Consider the following 18,281-nt stretch of genomic DNA (forward strand, 5'->3'; position numbering starts at 1 on the left):
GAAAATTGTTCATTGTCTATTTGGTCTGTGAATGCATAGGCCAAATGCTTTCTTGCAATTATATAGCAACAACCGCCACAATTTACAAGAGATGGAGACTCTTTGGAAGAGCCATTGGAAAGGCAATTTTAGATCAGGCTGCTGGGGGATGAATTTTGCCTCAGTCTAAATGTAACTAGAAAGATAAAACCTCACAATCTGAATCAATTATCTGTGGAAGTATGTTGCTACTGAGTCCAGCGATCCCACATTTGAATTCAGACTGGACACAAGTTGTGGACGAGGCAAGGGAGATAATCCACAACAGACAAAACACACTAAAGTAATTAAAGTGCATGTCAATAAGGCAAACGAGATATTGTGTGACTCAGATTTTTGAAGTAAATTTTGAAATTGAAGATCTAATGTTCAAATCCATCCATGGGTGAAGATTAATTTTGTGTGTGCTGATAATTGTAATGGTTAATGTTTATCAATTTAGAAGGCTGAAGACTACAAGTATGGAAAAGTTAGAAGGTGATGCTCTAATAAAATAGAAGGGGGCAATTGTTGATGTAAAAAAGAATTGTGTGAATTAAGTAGGTAACTGCTTTTTTATATATATATAATGCATGTGTAAGACAACAAACGAGGGTATGATTGTCCCATGACAGTCAACGGAATGAAAAGAGAATGATCTAAGGTCTTTGGATCGGGGGGGGGGGGGGGGGAGATGTTGACCAGAAAAGAATTAAAATTGATAAAACAGGGATAGCTTGATCAGAGCAATTGAATGTGGACACAGTTATTTATTCGGTTAGGTAGAAATGGCAGGCTTGTGGAAAGAATAGGCAATCATGCATGAAGTCCACTTGGATTAAGGCAGAATGTCACACATATCCCGCACTGCAAAATGAAGAGGAGGTCCTATCACTGAGAATCGGAGAAGAGAATAGAATGAGTAATTTTGAAGATGACAAACTTTTTAAAAATGTGGCCCCAGGAAGAAGTAAAAAAGGGTGGGGTTTCAAATAGAGTAAGTATAGTGGAAAAAAATCTAGATAATAGTGATAATAGTTAAATTTAGAACTGTTACAGAAAAGGCCAAAATAAACAATCAAAGCCAAGTCTGCTCCTATATCTTATGATCTTAAAAATGCTTCTTTGGAAGAGAGGCAGTTTCACTATTTTGAGAAAAGACCCTGTTCAAGTTGAAAGTAGATAAAGGATGGCCAAGAACACTGTCAGTAAACAATGGTTGGCTTTAAAGGAGTTGTGCCTCAGACAAAAACTGAATTCTTATTCAGAATGATTGCCTGGCCAGTGCTGGAGCTTCCTGGTTGTCAAAGGAACAATGCTTACATTAAGTTGGTAAAGAAAAGTTTATCAGAAATGACAAATACAGATCACAGTCAAATTCCAGATAGAATACAGCACAGGGAAAATTTTTTAAAAAGAGCAAAGAGAACATTTGGAAAGATTAACAGGCAACGCAAGTCGATACAGAGGGGTTAGGGACAAGAGGAGGAACCATGCAGTAGCAAAGGCTATGACTTGCACTGAATTAGCACTGCATCTGAGCACAAAAGTAATTAGTGTTCTAAGAGGTGTAAATTTATCAGAAGAAAAGCAAAACTAGAACATAAAGCGCAGTTTAGTGTTAACCCTTACTTTAATTCACTGCTTTAACAGTGATAGAGTTCCTCTTGTCCTTACCCACTGCCCCATGAGCATCCGCATCCAACACATCATCTTCTGCAACTTCTGCCATCTCCAAAGGGATCCTACCACTAAATATATCTGCTAGGATCGCTACCTCTGTAACTTCCTTGTCCATTCATCCCGCCCCACTAATTTCCCTCCCGGCACTTATCCCTGCAAGCGGCCAAAATGCCACGCCTGCCCATACACCTCCTCCCTCACCTCCATTCAGGGTCCCAAACAGTCCTTCCAGGCGAGGCAACACTTCACCTGCAAATCTGCTGGGGTCCTATATAGCGTCCAGTGTTCCCGATGCGGCCTCCTCTACACTGGTGAGACCCGTCGTAAATTGTGGGACCGCTTTGTCGAGCACCTCCGCTCAATCTGCCAAAAGCAGAAGTTGCCAGTAGCTAAACATTTTAATTCCAATTCCCATTCCCATTCTGACATGTAGGTCCATGGCCTCCTCTTGTGCCACGATGAGGCCACCCTCAGGGTGGAGGAGCAACACCTTATATTCTGTCTGATGGCACAAATAAAGAGTTCTCATTCAGGTAAAAATAAGCTTCCCTCTTCCTCTATTCACTACTCTGGCCTCTTAGCTCTTTTCGCCTGCCGATCACCTTCCCCGGGTGCCCTCCTCCATTCCTTTCACTACGGTCCATTCTCCTCTCCAACCATTTCCTTCCCCTCCAGCCCCTTACCTTTCCTACCCACTTGGCTTCCCCTATCACCTTCGAGCTACCCTCCTTCCCCTCTCTCCACCTTTTTATTCTTACATCTTCCCCCTTCCTTTCCAGTCCTGAAGAAGGGTCTCGGTCCGAAATGTCAAATGTTTATTCATTTCCATACTGGCCATCAGTTCCTCCAGCATTTTGAGTGTGTTGCTTTGAATTTCCAGCACCTGCAGAATTTCTCATGTTGATAATCAGAAATTGTTATGGTTGAACTGACATGCATTAAGAAAAAGATTTGTGGTATTTATCACATGCATATCGAAACATCGAAACTAATCAGTGACGATAGTGCTTGGGGCAGCTAGCAATTGTCCGCACGCTTCCGGCATCAGCACAGCATGCTCACAACTTGCTAACTCTAACCTGTACGTTTTTGGAATGTGGGATGAAACCCGAGCACCCAGAGGTAAACCAGACAGTCATGGGGAGAACGTACAAACATCTTACAGACAGCAGCAGGAACTGAACCCTGATTGGTGATTGCTGGCGCTGTAATCGTGTTACGCTAGCCACTATGCTACCAAGCCGCATGGCAAGTATTTTGAATTTTTACTGTTAATATAATCACCTTTTCTTTCACAGTTTGGTGTCATTCTAAGTTAACCAGAGGTAACGTATCCCGAGTTGCAGAGAAAAACTGAAGGAAAAGGCAGATGGTGGAGATGAGTCCATGGCCAGATCAGATTATTGAATGATGGGCCAGATGGCCTACTCCTACTTCTACTTCTTATGTTCTTATGTTTATACAGAAAAGGAAGCAGGTAACCCAACAATGATAGCCAGTTCAGTACTATGAATGGGGTTCCACCACATCACTGCTGTCAAAGACAATGTGAATTTTCACTTGTAGAAGCACACACAATAATACCACAGACTGGAACTAGGCTTTTCCTCAAAACAGTGAAATGATCTCTCTCCAAAAGTCTTTGATTTTTATCTTATGTCTTTTCCATTACAATTTAAAATTTAATTAAATCATGATTACTATTATCTGGCCAATTTAATTAAATTCTTTGATGAAATATCAGTGTTGATGATGGTGGTGGAGTAAATGGATAGATCAATTCTCAAAAAGCATTTGATAAAATATACTCATAACAGATGTTATTGTAAAATAGTACATGACATTAAAAAGACTCTGGCCAAGTCAGAGGGAGCGGTTTTTGAACGTCTCCCTGACTGGAAGTATTCGGTAAGGTCCTCCGTGAGTCATTACTGGGACAAATGTTTTTCTTGTTTTTATAAATGATCAGGACTTGGCAAGGAATAGAAAGAAATTCCAAGACTGTGGAGTTTGGCAAAGTAGTGAACAGTGAAGATGATGATAATAACATAAATAATAACAGGAAATGCTGGAGGTGGTCAGGAGGCCAAATAAGGAGCAAACTATGTTGTCATTTCAAGTAGATGACCACTAACTCTGCTTCTTTTCTCCTGGATGCTTCCTGACCTGTAGATTCCTTCCAGCATTTTATGTCTTTATTTGATATTTCCAACACCTTCACTTCTTTGCTTTTTGATTTCACTAATCTATTGCACAGAGTAGGGGAACATCAGATACAATTGATGCAGGTGGGTGGCATTTTTGGTAGGACATCACTTCAGGTCTACAATGTGGTCATTTTGAGAGTGCATGAATAAAGGGAACTTGGGGTGCACATTGAAACGTCTCTGAAGATGAAAAATGGCTACGAAAGTTTATGAGATTGACAAATAGCTTTGTTGAGAAACGTAAAAAAGCAATGAAATAACATGAAATTTGTATAAGTTACAGGTTAGGTCTTAGTTTGATACTGTGCCAATTGGGCACTTAATTTTAGGAAGTGTGTTTGGTTATGGTACAGGAGGATGATTAATAGAAAGAACTCAGGGAATTCACTTCTGTAACAAATTTTAAGAAGCTGGGATTGTTGAGAAAGATCTAATAGAGGTTTTCAAATTACTGAGCAAGGTGGCAAAAAAACTTCAACTCAGGAATGTAAATGGTATATTGTTAAGCACAACCATTCAAGGAAAACATTAAAAAATGTGAAAGAGAGAAAGCTCTGTAATGGCAGAGCTCAATGAGGACAAAAACAAGGCTAAAGAATTTGCAAATATCTATTGTAAAAATTGAGTCAATCTGTCTTGTCTTTCTCCAAGTTCCTATTCAATGGATCTTCAATACACATGCTATCTGGAATGGCTATGGACATTGGAAACAACCAAAGTTAAGGCTCTGATAATAGTTTGGCTGTAGTGAATACTTAAGAATGAGAGTTTGTTCCTCTAGCCAAGCCCCTTCAGTATATTTACAACAAGGGTATTAGATTGACAATGTTTCCTCAAACAGCATGTAACTGGAATCCTGCCCTTTGCATCCTATTAGTACACCCTCAATTACAACTAAACAATACCGTCAATATCATTGTCAAGTACTATTTATTTCCAAGTATCAAATTGGTAAGGCGAATTTTCTGTTCCACCACCATCAATTGGGTCTAGACTTCCATAAAACTTTGATTTAAACAGAAGAGCTGGGTTCCTAAGGGGAGGCAAGAGTGACTGCCCCTGAAATAAGGGCAGCATTTGACAGAATGTTTCAAGAACGTGAGTAAAACTGGAATCAAAGGGAACAGTCCCCATGGGTGGAGTCGTAACAAATTTAACTAAGGTAGTTGTGGCTGTTAAACTTAATCAATTCAGCCTCAGACCTTTGCTGGGAGAGTGACATAGAGCTGCACCCTCAGACTCAACCAATTCCCTAGCTTTATCAATGACCCTCCATCCATCAGAAATGGGGATTTTTATGATGATTGCACAGTGTATATTCCCACTCAATGGTAGAGTAATATATGCTTGCATAAAGCAAAAACATCAGGATGGCATTAGGCTTGGGCTAATATGTGACACAACATTCATACAGAATAAATGCCATGCAATAACTATCTCCACTTCTCCTTGACATTCAACCACATTTCCATCACTGAATTGCAGAGGTCACGACTGAACAGTAACTTAACTAACCCATAAGTATAAATAGTTTAGCTACAGCTGCTAAGTATCTTCTGCATGGCTTATTTTTGGAGACCACAAAACTGTTCTGGTATTTACATAATATGTGTAAGCCAGCAATCTACATAGAACATAGAATAGTACAGTACACTACAGGCCCTTTGGCCCACGATGTTGTGCCGACCCTTAAACCTACCCACCCATATAACCCCCCACCTTAAATTCCTCCATAAACCTGTCTAATAGTCTCTTAAATTTCACTAGTGTATCTGCCTCCACCACTGACTCAGGCAGTGCATTCCATGCACCAACCAGTCTCTGAGTAAAAAACCTTCCTCTAATATCCCCCTTGAACTTCCCACCCCTTACCTTAAAGCCATGTCCTCTTGTATTGAGCAGTGGTGCTCTGGGGAAGAGGTGCTGGCTATCCACTCTATCTAATCCTCTTAATATCTTGTATACCTCTATCATGTCTCATCTCATCCTCCTTCTCTCCAAAGAGTAAAGCCCTAGCTCCCTTAATCTCTGATCATAATGCATACTCTCTAGACCAGGCAGCATCCTGGTAAATCTCCTCTGTACCCTTTCCAATGCTTCCACATCCTTCCTATAGTGAGACGACCAGAACTGGACACGATTCTCCAAATGTGGCCTAACCAGAGTTTTATAGAGCATCATTACATCGCGACTCTTAAACTCTATCCCTCGACTTATGAAAGCTAACACCCCATAAGCTTTCTTAACTACCCTATCTACCTGTGAGGCAACTTTCAGGGATCTGTGGACATATACCCCCAGATCTCTCTGCTCCTCCACGCTACCAAGTATCCTGCCATTTACTTTGTACTCTGCCTTGGAGTTTGTCCTTCCAAAGTGTACCACCTCACACTTCTCCGGGTTGAACTCCATTTGCCACTTCTCTGCCCACTTCTGCATCCTATCAATGTCTCTCTGCAATCTTCGACAATCCTCTACACTATCTACAACACCACCAACCTCTGTGTCATCTGCAAACTTGCCAACCCCCCCTTCTATCCCCACATCCAGGTCGTTAATAAAAATTACGAAAAGTAGAGGTCCCAGAACCGATCCTTGTGAGACACCACTAGTCACAACCCTCCAATCCGAATGTACTCCCTCCACCACGACCCTCTGCCTTCTGCAGGCAAGCCAACTCTGAATCCACCTGAACTTCCCTGGATCCCATGCCTTCTGACTTTCTGAATAAGCCTACCATGTGGAACCTTGTCAAGTGCCTTACTAAAATCCATGTAGATCACATCCACTACACCACCCTCATTTATATGCCTGGTCACCTCCTCAAAGAACTCTATCAGGCTTGTTAGACATGATCTGCCCTTCACAAAGCCATGCTGACTGTCCCTGATCAGACCATGATTCTCTAAATGCCCATTGATCCTATCTATAAGAATCTTTTCCACCAGCTTTCCCACCACAGACATAAGGCTCACTGGTCTATAATTACCCAGACTATACCTACTACCTTTTTTGAACAAGGGGACAACATTCACCTCCCGCCAATCCTCTGGTACCATTCCCGTGGACAACGAGGACATAAAGATCCTAGCCAGAGGCTCAGCAATCTCTTTCCTCGCCTCGTGGAGCAGCCTGGGGGACTTATCCGTTCTAATGTATTTTAACAACTCAAACACCTCCTCTCCCTTAATATCAACATGCTCCAGAACATCAACCTCACTCATATGGTCCTCACCGTCATCAAGTTCTCTCTCATTGGTGAATACCAAAGAGAAGTATTCATCGAGGACCCCGCTCACTTCCACAGCCTCCAGGCACATCTTCCCACCTTTATCTCTAATAGGTCCTACCTTCACTCCTGTCATCCTTTTGTTCTTCACATAATCGAAGAATGCCTTGGGGTTTTCCTTTACCCTACTCGCCAAGGCCTTCTCATGCCCCCTTCTTGCTCTTCTCAGCCCCTTCTTATGCTCCTTCCTTGCTCCCCTATATTCCTCAATAGACCCATCTGATCCTTGCTTCCTAAACCTCATGTATGCTGCCTTTTTCTACTTGACTAGATTTTCTACCTCACTTGTCACCCATGGTTCCTTCACCCTACCATTCTTTATCTTCCTCACTGGGACAAATTTATCCCGAACATCCTGCAAGAGATCTCTAAACATCGACCACATGTCCATAGTACATTTCCCTGCAAAAACATCATCCCAATTCACAACCCACAAGTTCTAGCCTTATAGCCTCATAATTTGCCTTTCCCCAATTAAAAATTTTCCTGTCCTCTCTGATTCTATCCTTTTCCATGATAATGCTAAAGGCCAGGGAGCGGTGGTCACTGTCCCCCAGATGCTCACCCACTGAGAGATCTGTGACCTGACCCAGTTCATTACCAAGTACTAGATCTAGTATGGCATTCCCCCTAGTCGGCCTGTCCACATACTGTGACAGGAATCTGTCCTGGACATACTTAACAAACTCTGCCCCGTCTAAACCATTGGAACTAATCAGGTGCCAATCAATATTAGGGAAGTTAAAGTCACCCATGATAACAACCCTGTTATTTTTGCACCTTTCCAAAATCTGCCTCCCAATCTGTTCCTCGGTATCTATGCTGTTACCAGGGGGCCTAAAGAATACTCCCAATAGAGTAACTGCTCCCTTCCTGTTCCTGACTTCCATCCATACTGACTCAAAAGAGGATCCTGCTACATTACCCACCCTTTCTGTAGCTATAATAGTATCCCTGACCAGTAATGCCACCCACCTCCCCTCCGCCCCCCAACCCTTTTAAAGCACTGAAATACGGGAATATTGAGAATCCATTCCTGCCCTGTTGCCAGCCAAGTCTCTGTAACGGCCACTACATCATAATTCCATGTATGTATCCAAGCTCTCAGTTCATCACCTTTGTTCCTGATGCTTCTTGCATTGAAGTACCTGCACTTTAGCCCTTCTACCTTACTACCTTTACATCCTTTATTCTGCTTCTCTTTCCTCAAACCCTCTCTATATGTTAGATCTGGCTTTTCTCCATGCATTTCTTTCACTGCTCTATCGCTCTGGGTCCCATCCCCCTTGCAAATTAGTTTAAACCCTCCCAAACCATGCTAGCAAACCTACCTGCAAGGATATTGCTCCCCTTCGAGTTCAGGTGCAACCCATCCAATCTGTACAGGTCCCATCTTCCCCAGGAGAGATCCCAATGATCCAAAAATCTAAAACTCTGCCCCCTGCACCAACTCCTCAGCCACGCATTCAACTGCCATCTCCTCCAATTCTTACCATCACTATCACATAGCACTGGCAGCAACCCTGAGTACACCACCCTTGAGGTCCTGTTCTTCAGCCTTCTGCCTAGTTCCCAAAACTCACACTTCAGGACCTCATCCCTCTTCCTGCCTATGTCGTTGGTACCAACATGTATCACGACTTCTGGTTGCTTTCCCTCTCGTACCAGGATGTCGTGCACCCTGTCAAAGACATCCCGGACCCTGGCACCTGGGAGGTAACGAACCATGCAGGTGTCCTTCTCATGTCCATAAAATCTCCAGTCTGCTCCCCTGACTATAGAGTCTCCAATGACGACAGCTCTCCTCTTCTCCGTCCCACCCTTCTGCACCACAGGGTCAGAATATTGTTGCCTGGATGCAACAACGTTCAAGCAACAGAATTTAAGCAGCTGAGTACCATCCAGGGTAAACAGCCCACTTAACTGGGATGCCAATTATTCATATCAACACTAGTGCACCATGTCTAATATGCGTAGCATCTACAATACCTACTGTAGCAATCTACCAAGAGTTCTTCAGCTGTGTCTCCCTAACTTAAATCCTCTGCTACTGAGAGGGGCATCGGGGTCAAAAAAGGACCAACTCCAAGTCTCGCATCTTCATGACCTGAAAATATAATGGACCCTACATTGTCAATGGGTTTACATCTTAGGTATATGCTCAGCACATGTATCATAACTCTCTCCAGACCAATAGTTGTTAACCTGGCCAGCAATACTCACATTCCATGGAAAAAAAATAACAAATATTAAGGAAGGTCATAGAATGGTCATAAGTAGAAAACAATTGGCAAGAGATCGAGAAGTCAAATAAGAACAATGGTTTTCTCCACATGGTGTCATGACCTGAAAAAACTATAAAACCAAATTTCTTTGAACTTACAAAAAACTTGTGGTGATGCAGTCCAATAGGTCTATGGCAACATGCCAGGTAACACTGGACAGATGGCACAGTCAATGGACTGAATAGTTTTGTTTGTTGTTGAATCTACAACATGGGAACTTTTATAACCCTAGATATCCAAAGGCACTATAAAATGTTGATGGTAATTGAATAAAAGTTTGCAAATAAAAGTTTTCTTGTACATTACAACTAATAATGTGGACCACATGATGAGTATGGATATATACATTCCTTCAGTCTGCATCTCTCTAAATAGTGGCCATTCAAATAAAGGAGGCGGTGGTGCCAGCGTCTAAAGCCAGACCACCATTCAGCAATAATCGCAGGATACTGCTGCAGAAGAGGAGGCTTTTACTTGATTGTGATGACTCTCTTTGCCTCAGGGATAATTAATTTACAACATCAATATTCCTTGCTCAAGAATTAGACTCTAAGGAACAACCCAGTGAAGGCACATTAAGCACCACGGTCATGCAACTAATAGAGTGGAGTTCGATACTGACCATCGATGTGGTCTGTGTGGAGTTTGCACTTTTGCCCAGAGCCTCCCATATTCCATTGATGTGTGGGTTGGTACGTTAATTGGCTGCTTTAAATTCCCTGCGGTGGTAGAATCTGGAGACTGTTAATGAGAATGTAGGAGAATAAAATGCCATTAGTGTAAATGGGTGCTTAACAGTTACCCTGAACTTGATGGGCTGAATGGCCTGTCTCCATGCTGTATGAATCTACAGTTGACTTTGTTCATGGAACCAAACTCCAACTGCGTCCTTCAGTTGAGAAACACATTCATAACAGAAACAGTAATAACCTGTATTTATGTGGTAGCAGACTAACACAGGAATTAGGTTTGAAAGAGCATTTTAGAGAAGGAAAGGGAGATTTAGGAAGGAGAATTCCAGAGTTTAGAGTCTGGGCAACTGAGGGCTCTGTTAGTGATGCAGTGATTAAAATTCAGGATGTGAAAGAGACCAGAGTTGGAGGAGAGCAGATAAATCCCTGAGGGTTTTATGGTTGGCAGTATTTACTAAGACCAAGAAGAGTGAGGCTGTTGAGCCAGTTGACACGTAGAGTGAGAGGTTTAAAACTGGGGTGCTGATAAATTGGGGGCCAATGTAGATCACTGTGTAGAAGAGTGATGGGTAAATGGAAAGAAGCAAAAAAGTAGCATCTGAAGAATGATGCTGAATTATAGGGTAGATAGTGGAAATAATCAGAGTGCGGGTGTAACCAGACGGCTACAAATGATTGGGACATGAAAAGAAGCTGGAAAGAAGGGAGTGTAATATAAATCAAACATCTACACTTGCATACATGCACACACACAAACACACACACACACACACAAACACAGAAGGAAACTTGAAATTCAGTAATGCCTCTTATAAATGTTCCAAATGTTTTACAGTCGAAGTGAGAAACAGTCACACACTTGCACATATATAATACCAAACTATACCACCATGCCAATATTAGGTGGCAACCGTTTAACTGTGAGAAGGCTTGTAATGCTGCCAAACTGCGCAAGAGCAATGAAAATACTTTTATGATGTGTTTTCAACTCAAACAGTTTAGGAAGACAGACTGGCTGCTGGCCTCTCAAGCTGTGGGTCTGCTCTGGAGAGAGAATCTGCAGTGATGACACAGTCCTCATACACAGACTGAGCTACAAAGCTGTTACTATGGCACCCAACTTCACTGTAGACTGATGGCTGTGGAGCTGCGTTGCTAGGATTTTGCTGCCATCACGACAGGCTGATCTTTGGGGATGCGATGGAACGGTACGGTTGGCAGAGTTGTTATTTTCAGCTGCTGCCTTTGTCCTCTGTGGGAAATCAGAGTTCAAAGCCTCAGGCAGAATAAGGACCAAGGGCAGGCTCTTCAGTTCTGACACTGATTTGAGGTGGAGTTCGCTCAGGTTTAATCTTCTCCATTGTCCAGGAAGATTCAAGGACAAGATAAGTCTGAATATTAAAGAGGTTGATGCATTCTGCATTAAAGGGTATTTACTGCGGAACCAAATAAGATTACAGTCATTATGCTGGCAACATTGCCATTTCCACGACAACAGGTGCTTAAATTGCACTGTTGCCATCACAATCCATCCCATGACATTTCACAGCAACATTATTGGATAAAAACACTTTGCTGGGTTACTTATGGTGTTAGGACAGGTGCACAAAGCCCTTTGCTTGATCAAAGAGGCAAAAGATGATGAGGTGGGGAGAATAACATAGCCAAGGGGCTACACAACTGAAGGTGTAAGCACCTGTGGTGGGGCAAAGGAACTCGTAAATGCCCTAGGCTAGAATGAGATTAGTGCTGAGATCTAAGAAGGTTTTAGCTGCAGGTAATTTCAGGGGAATTGTTGTGCAATCCAAAGAGGGGAGTTAGAGGCACATTTTCCATACTGAGATACATCACAAGTAGCTTTGACAACTAAGGAGAAAAACTTAACTAAATGTGAGAAGTGCTGCAGAAATTCTTTGTCGTAGGTAGTACCCTGACCTCTGAGCCCTCAATCCAGACTGGTATTTCAGTGCAGTGTAAAGGAAAATAGACTTTCAGATGAGGCTTGGTTACCTTTATTACTGGATACTCAGCACTATCTTGAGAAGAAAATGGGTGTTCGGTCCAGTTTCTGATCAATATTTCTCACAAAAATATCACCATAAAAATGTATTATACAGTAATCACCACAATGCAGTTGTGGGAACAGTGTATGTGTAAATTGGCCGCTGTTTCCCGTGACTGGAACAGTGACAATAAATAGACTCAACTGGTTGTAAAACATTTCAGACGTCCTGTGAGAGACTCCACAAAAATGCAAGCTCTTCTTTCTCTCCCTGTATGAAAGTAACCATATGTTCAGCACTGCACGGAAGTATCCAATACTGAGTCCCAGTACAAAGCATCTCATCAAATGGCATTTGTGTCTCATCTGCTTTCTGAAGAGTTCCTGACCCTTATTATCCTGACAAGGCATCAAAATTTTCAATTAATAAGATTAAGAGCAAACACAAAAATGGAAAAGTGGTGGCATTTTTCACTAACCCATATGCAATTGCCATGTGACATTCTGCTTGCTAATAGATTCCTGATTCCTGTGAGGAGGACAACAACACTTTTGTTCAAACAAGATGGACCATTCAGAAGCACAACTTTCTCCTTCATAGTTATCTGATGTCTTCCAGTGACGTCATTAATTTAAGCCAATTTTATTAAAGAAAAAATAAACTGCATGTGTGAGATGGCACTGACCAGCCAATGACTCCTTGAACTTCCAGGACGCGTAAATGGAAAATTATTTTATATGCATTGTTACCCTAAGGTTTATTTCAATGTGTTAACTTTCTAGGCAGTCTGGTCACCACTATATATGAATACATTAAGGATTTTGTTTTCAAAGTGAGAAAGCTATAAACTTTAATAGACAGTGCTTGAAGATGCTTCATACTAGTCAGCACACCTGAATGATCAACACATGTGGTGAACTCTGAGCATCATCAGATTTGGTCTACAACACACTGTACAGACTACAGAAAAGAGATTAGTGTCAGAATCAGAATCAAGTTTATCATCACAGACATATGTCATGAAATTTGTTATTTTGCAGCAGCAGTACCTATTACGCTGTGCATAATGCGCACGCTAAGTTACATTGAGAAATATATATGGAAAAAAGTCATGCAAAAAGAGAGCAAATCATAGTAAGGTAGTGTTCATGAGTTCATGGACTGTTCAGAAATCTGATTATAGAGGGGAAGATGATGTTCCAAAAACATCTTCTGCAGGCTCCTGTACTTCCTCTCTGATGGTAATAATGAGAAGAGGGCATGTCCTTCATAGCAGAGTTCCTTAATGATGGATGCAGCATTTTTGACATCTTTTGGGACGTGCCCTTTTCTCATTACTACCATCAGGGTGAAGATACAGGAGCCTGAAGACCCACACTCAATGATTCAGAAACAGCTTCTTCCCCTGTTCAGATTTCTGAACGGTCCATAGACACTACCTCTTTATTGCTTTTCTTGTTGCACCATTCATTTTAAATTTATAGTAATTTCACATTTTTGAACTGCTGCTGCAAAACAACGAACTTCACATCATGTTAGGCAGAGATAATAAACACGGCTCCGATTCCAATTGCCCTAAGTAGCAGTAGACACAGGTCACCACCGCCGAAGATGCTCAGTGCTGACCACGGAGATGGGTTGCACCTGATAATGGTGAAATCAGACCAATACTGGGCATCATATTCGAGAGTTTGTCAGTCAAGGATCTGTGCAACTGGTGAGAGTAAACCATTGGGAATCCAATCACATAACACTTTTTTTTGCTGTTACTGTGGAAACTGCATTTAAAATGCAGTTAAAGAATCTACACTTTGGATTAGAAACTCCCACCACTAAGAACTGTGTTAGATTCTAGCCCAGCCTGATACTCGGCTGATGATGCAATCCTCATTTCCAAATCCTCAACATGAATTAAGCAGGGTTTCATCCCTTTGTATTTTTTATTTCAGAAGTTGGTGAGTGGTATAATGCTACAAAGCTCTCCATTGATATACTCAACACAAAAGGAACAGTACGAGCCTAGGTGTATGTAACTGATCAGCATGATGAGGAATGTCAGGGCTGGCGGGTGATGAATATTAAGTGTATTTAAACTGGTCCATGGTGTATACTCCAGACAGAGCAGAACACTAATCTATCATGTGTATCATTAAGTGTGCTTAACGCACAGTTCCGCAGTGCATCCCAGACAACGTTAGAAAGTGGTTTCTAATGTGTGTTTCTGATAGTGCTTGACAGCGGCCTGTGGCGCATCCCCAGGTGGTGCTAATGCTTTGATGCAGATCCATGCTATGTCCCATCATGTCCTGAGTAATGCATTATGCCTGTCCACGGTATATCGCTGCAACACATATGCTGGTCCATAATAATAAGACCATAAGATATAGAAGCAGAATCAGGCCATTTGGCCCATCGAGTCTACTCCACCATTTCATCATGGCTGATCCAATTTTCATCTTAACCCCAATCTCCTGCCTTCTCCCTGTAATCCTCCATGCTTTGACCAATCACGAATCCATCAACCTCTACCTTAAATATATATAAAGACCTGGCCTCCACAGCTGCCTGTGGCAAAGAATTCTATAGGTTCACCACTCTCTGGCTAAAGAAATTCCTTCTAAAAGGATGTCCCTCTAATCTGTGGCTGTGTCCTCTGGTCCCACTACAGGAAACATCCTCTTGTCTCCCTTTCTCTTCACCATTTACACCTCGGACTTCAACTACTGCACAGAGTCTTGCCATCTTCAGAAGTTTTCTGATGACTCTGCCATAGTTGGATGCATTAGCAAGGGAGATGAGGCTGAGTACAGGGCTACGGTAGGAAACTTTGTCACATGGTGTGAGCAGAATTATCTGCAGCTTAATGTGAAAAAGACTAAGGAGCTGGTGGTGGACCTGAGGAGAGCTAAGGCACCGGTGACCCCCGTTTCCATCCAGAGGGTTGGTGTGGACATGGTGGAGGATTACAAATACCTGGGGATATGAATTGACAATAAACTGGACTGGTCAAAGAACATGAGGCTGTCTACAAGAAAGGTCAGAGCCATCTCTATTTCCTGAGGAGACTGAGGTCTTTTAACATCTGTCGGATGATGCTGAGGATGTTCTATGAGTCTGTGGTGGCCAGTGCGATCATGTTTGCTGTTGTGTGCTGGGGCAGCAGGCTGAGGGTAGCAGACACCAATAGAATCAACAAACTCATTCGTAAGGCCAGTGATGTTGTGGGGATGGAACTGGACTCTCTGACGGTGGTGTCTGAAAAGAGGATGCTGTCCAAGTTGCATGCCATCTTGGGCAATGTCTCCCATCCACTACATAATGTACTGGTTGGGCACAGGAGTACATTCAGCCAGAGACTCATTCCCCCGAGATGCAACACTGAGCGTCATAGGAAGTCATTCCTGCCTGTGGCCACCAAACTTTACAACTCCTCCCTTGGAGGGTCAGACACCCTGAGCCAATAGGCTGGTCCTGGACTTATTTCCTGGCATAATTTACATATTACTTTTTAATTATTTATGGTTTTACATTGCTATATTTATACTCTATTCTTGGTTGGGGCAACTGTAACAAAAATCAATTTCCCTTGGGATCAATAAAGTACGACTATGACTATGACTCTCCACATCCACTCTCACAAGGCCTTTCGCCATTCGATAGGTTTCAATGAGGTCACCCCTCATTCATCTAAGTCCTAGTGAATACAGGCCAAGAGCCATCAAATGCTCTTCATACGACAAGCCATTCAATCCTGGAATCATTTTTGTGAACCTCCTTTTGAACCCTCTCCTGAACCCACTCCAGTTTCAGCACATCCTTTCTAAGATAATGGGCCTCAAACTACTCACAATGCTCCAAGTGAGGCCTCACCAGTGCTTTATAATACGTCCCATGCTGGTCCACAGCATGTTCCCGGTAGTACTCAGCACCACTCCACTGCGCACCCTAGGAAGCGCTTAATGCCATATGACTAGGGCAACTCATGATAGTGGTCCCCGGCATGTTGCAACAGAAGCTAGTGCCAGGCAGCACAGCCTTTGGAAAGTACTTTTCCTCTTTTGCTCATCCCTCTCTCCCCAAAGATTGTTTGTTGCTGCTGTTTGCCTTTAATAGCCTTTTGACTCAATGTAGGTCCCAACCTTGGACAGGTTTGTCTGCCAGAAAGCAGTGAAGCGCTGAACCAGTGACCCGTACTCCATCAACAGCCACCCATCCATTGCCTATGAAGCACTCTTAGAAGGCAGGTTATTGAAATGCTATTCACTGTTGTTTCAGCTGGCCGTGGGAACTCTGTATTTCCAAATCATCCAGACCCACTTGCAATCTGATCAGCAGGCTAGATCTTGGATTACAAAACCACTTCCAACTGCAATATGAAAAATAATCCTCACCAATGTTTATATTTGTAGGAGGGAGAAGAGAAATTCGTCCTTGAAGCAAATCCAACACCAGGTGAAAGGAGTGATTGTAAATGCTCAGTAATTCTCAACTTGTTTCGGAGCAAGGACATTGCTCTCTCAAGGGAAGGAAATGGTCAAGAAGTCTTTTCCTACTCTTAGAGTCCAAAGGGTTAGAAAGCTAGCTTGCTTCTGTAGGGACAAAATTAATTTCCTTCATCATATCAGTAAAAAGCCTTGGCAGATAATCTTACTGCAATATTGGCACAGTGCCACATTTTTATTTTATTAGTGTGATATTATTCCAGCTCCTCATAAAAAGGGTAAAATTTCTAAGATACTACTCCAAAGAGTAGCATGTAAGTTTGTCGATATTTAGTAGTTTGTTATGAAATTGCTCAACGGATAACTGGTTAGGGTGGCACAATGGCATAACAGATAGAGACTCGATCTGACCTCTGGTATTGCCTCTGTGGAGTTTGCACTTTCTCCTTGTGATTATATCTCAAATACGTGCAGACTGGTAGCTTACTTGGCCGCTGTAAGTTATCTCCACTGTGTAGGTGAGAGGTAGAATTGGAGGTGGGGGGTGCTAAATGTGTGGCGAGTAATAAGGGATTGCTCTGCATGAATGACTGATGATTGGTGAAGACTTGGCAGGTCAAAGGGCTTCCTTCTCTGCTATGTGTCTCTGACTATTATTTATTTATTGCAATTTTAATGTTTAAATTACAGTTTCTTAACTTTTAATCATATAAATAAATGTATTTTAGTCTTAAATATATAGTATTTGTAGTTTGAATCTTTTCTTGAAATGGCTTTTGAATGCTTTTGACACAGAGTCCAAGTCGGAAACTGAGCGGGCCCCATTTCAGACAGATTGAACAGAGCAGTCAGGCAAAGGCTTCTGGTCATTCAGCTGCAAGGCAACAAAGGACTTGAATAAGTATTCCAAGGGCAAAAGTGTTTTTAAAAAGAGGAAGGGTCAACCAACAGATTCTGGACATACTGCAAGTCTGAAGTAAAAACACTGCTCTGCTGCTCAGGTAATGTCCAGGCTGAAATATTGGTCCTCCAAAGCACTATAGAAATTTGGTCTAGCATTTTTTGGTTTCTAAATACATGAGGGATATTTAAGGGACTCTGAGATAGGCATGTGGATGAAAGCAAAATGGAGGGCTAAGGGCTATGCAGATGGAAAGTTAGATTGATTGTAGAGTAAGGCATGAGGTTGGTAAAACACTGTGGGCCAAAGGGCCCATACTGTTCTGTACTGTTATTTATATTCTTGGAAATGGAAACACAGTTTGGATATTTTCAGTTCCTTATTTCTTAAAAAAGATCAAATTTGACCTACCCAATGGTTAAATAGAAACTGGATATGGATCTTTCAGTAGCTTACCGGTTTCTTGACAAATATTTAAGGATGCATTCGATAATGTTGGTTCTTGCTTAATATGGTATGCAACTAATTCAGGTGAGTTGAATGGAATTATGTGCACAATAATCTAATGCCCAAAATAACCAAATATTACAAGCAGTGGTTTTAATAATTTACAAATAAGGCTGTTCAATTCTGAACCTCACAAAATTGGGTGGCTCATGGGAAGAGTATATTGTGAAAGTAAAGTAGTTCAACTTCTGCCCTGTAACTGCTTCTTCTCTAATTCCAGGCACACAACCAGCTGTATCCGCATACTCTAAAAC

The 18,281-nt window shown here is 42.1% G+C and overlaps 1 protein-coding gene across 8 annotated transcripts in view; it reads right to left on the minus strand.

Annotated features, from left to right (window-relative positions):
• The window catches only part of LOC140199358 (partitioning defective 3 homolog B-like), a 1,206,993-nt gene that overhangs the window by 31,868 nt on the left and 1,156,844 nt on the right, over positions 1-18,281 (minus strand). Inside the window, exon 23 of one of the 8 annotated variants that reach the window (XM_072261298.1) lies at positions 9,282-9,304. The exons of 6 other annotated variants lie outside the window; for them this stretch is intronic. In XM_072261298.1, coding sequence (XP_072117399.1) covers positions 9,298-9,304 — 7 coding nt within the window. In that variant the 3' untranslated portion in view covers positions 9,282-9,297. Of the gene's footprint in view, positions 1-9,281; positions 9,305-10,159; positions 10,224-18,281 lie in introns of those variants that run through there. One more of the 8 variants, XM_072261296.1, reaches the window with a different exon arrangement.

The sequence above is a fragment of the Mobula birostris genome, chromosome 6 (genome assembly GCF_030028105.1).
Source record: "Mobula birostris isolate sMobBir1 chromosome 6, sMobBir1.hap1, whole genome shotgun sequence".
Lineage (NCBI taxonomy): Eukaryota > Metazoa > Chordata > Chondrichthyes > Myliobatiformes > Myliobatidae > Mobula > Mobula birostris.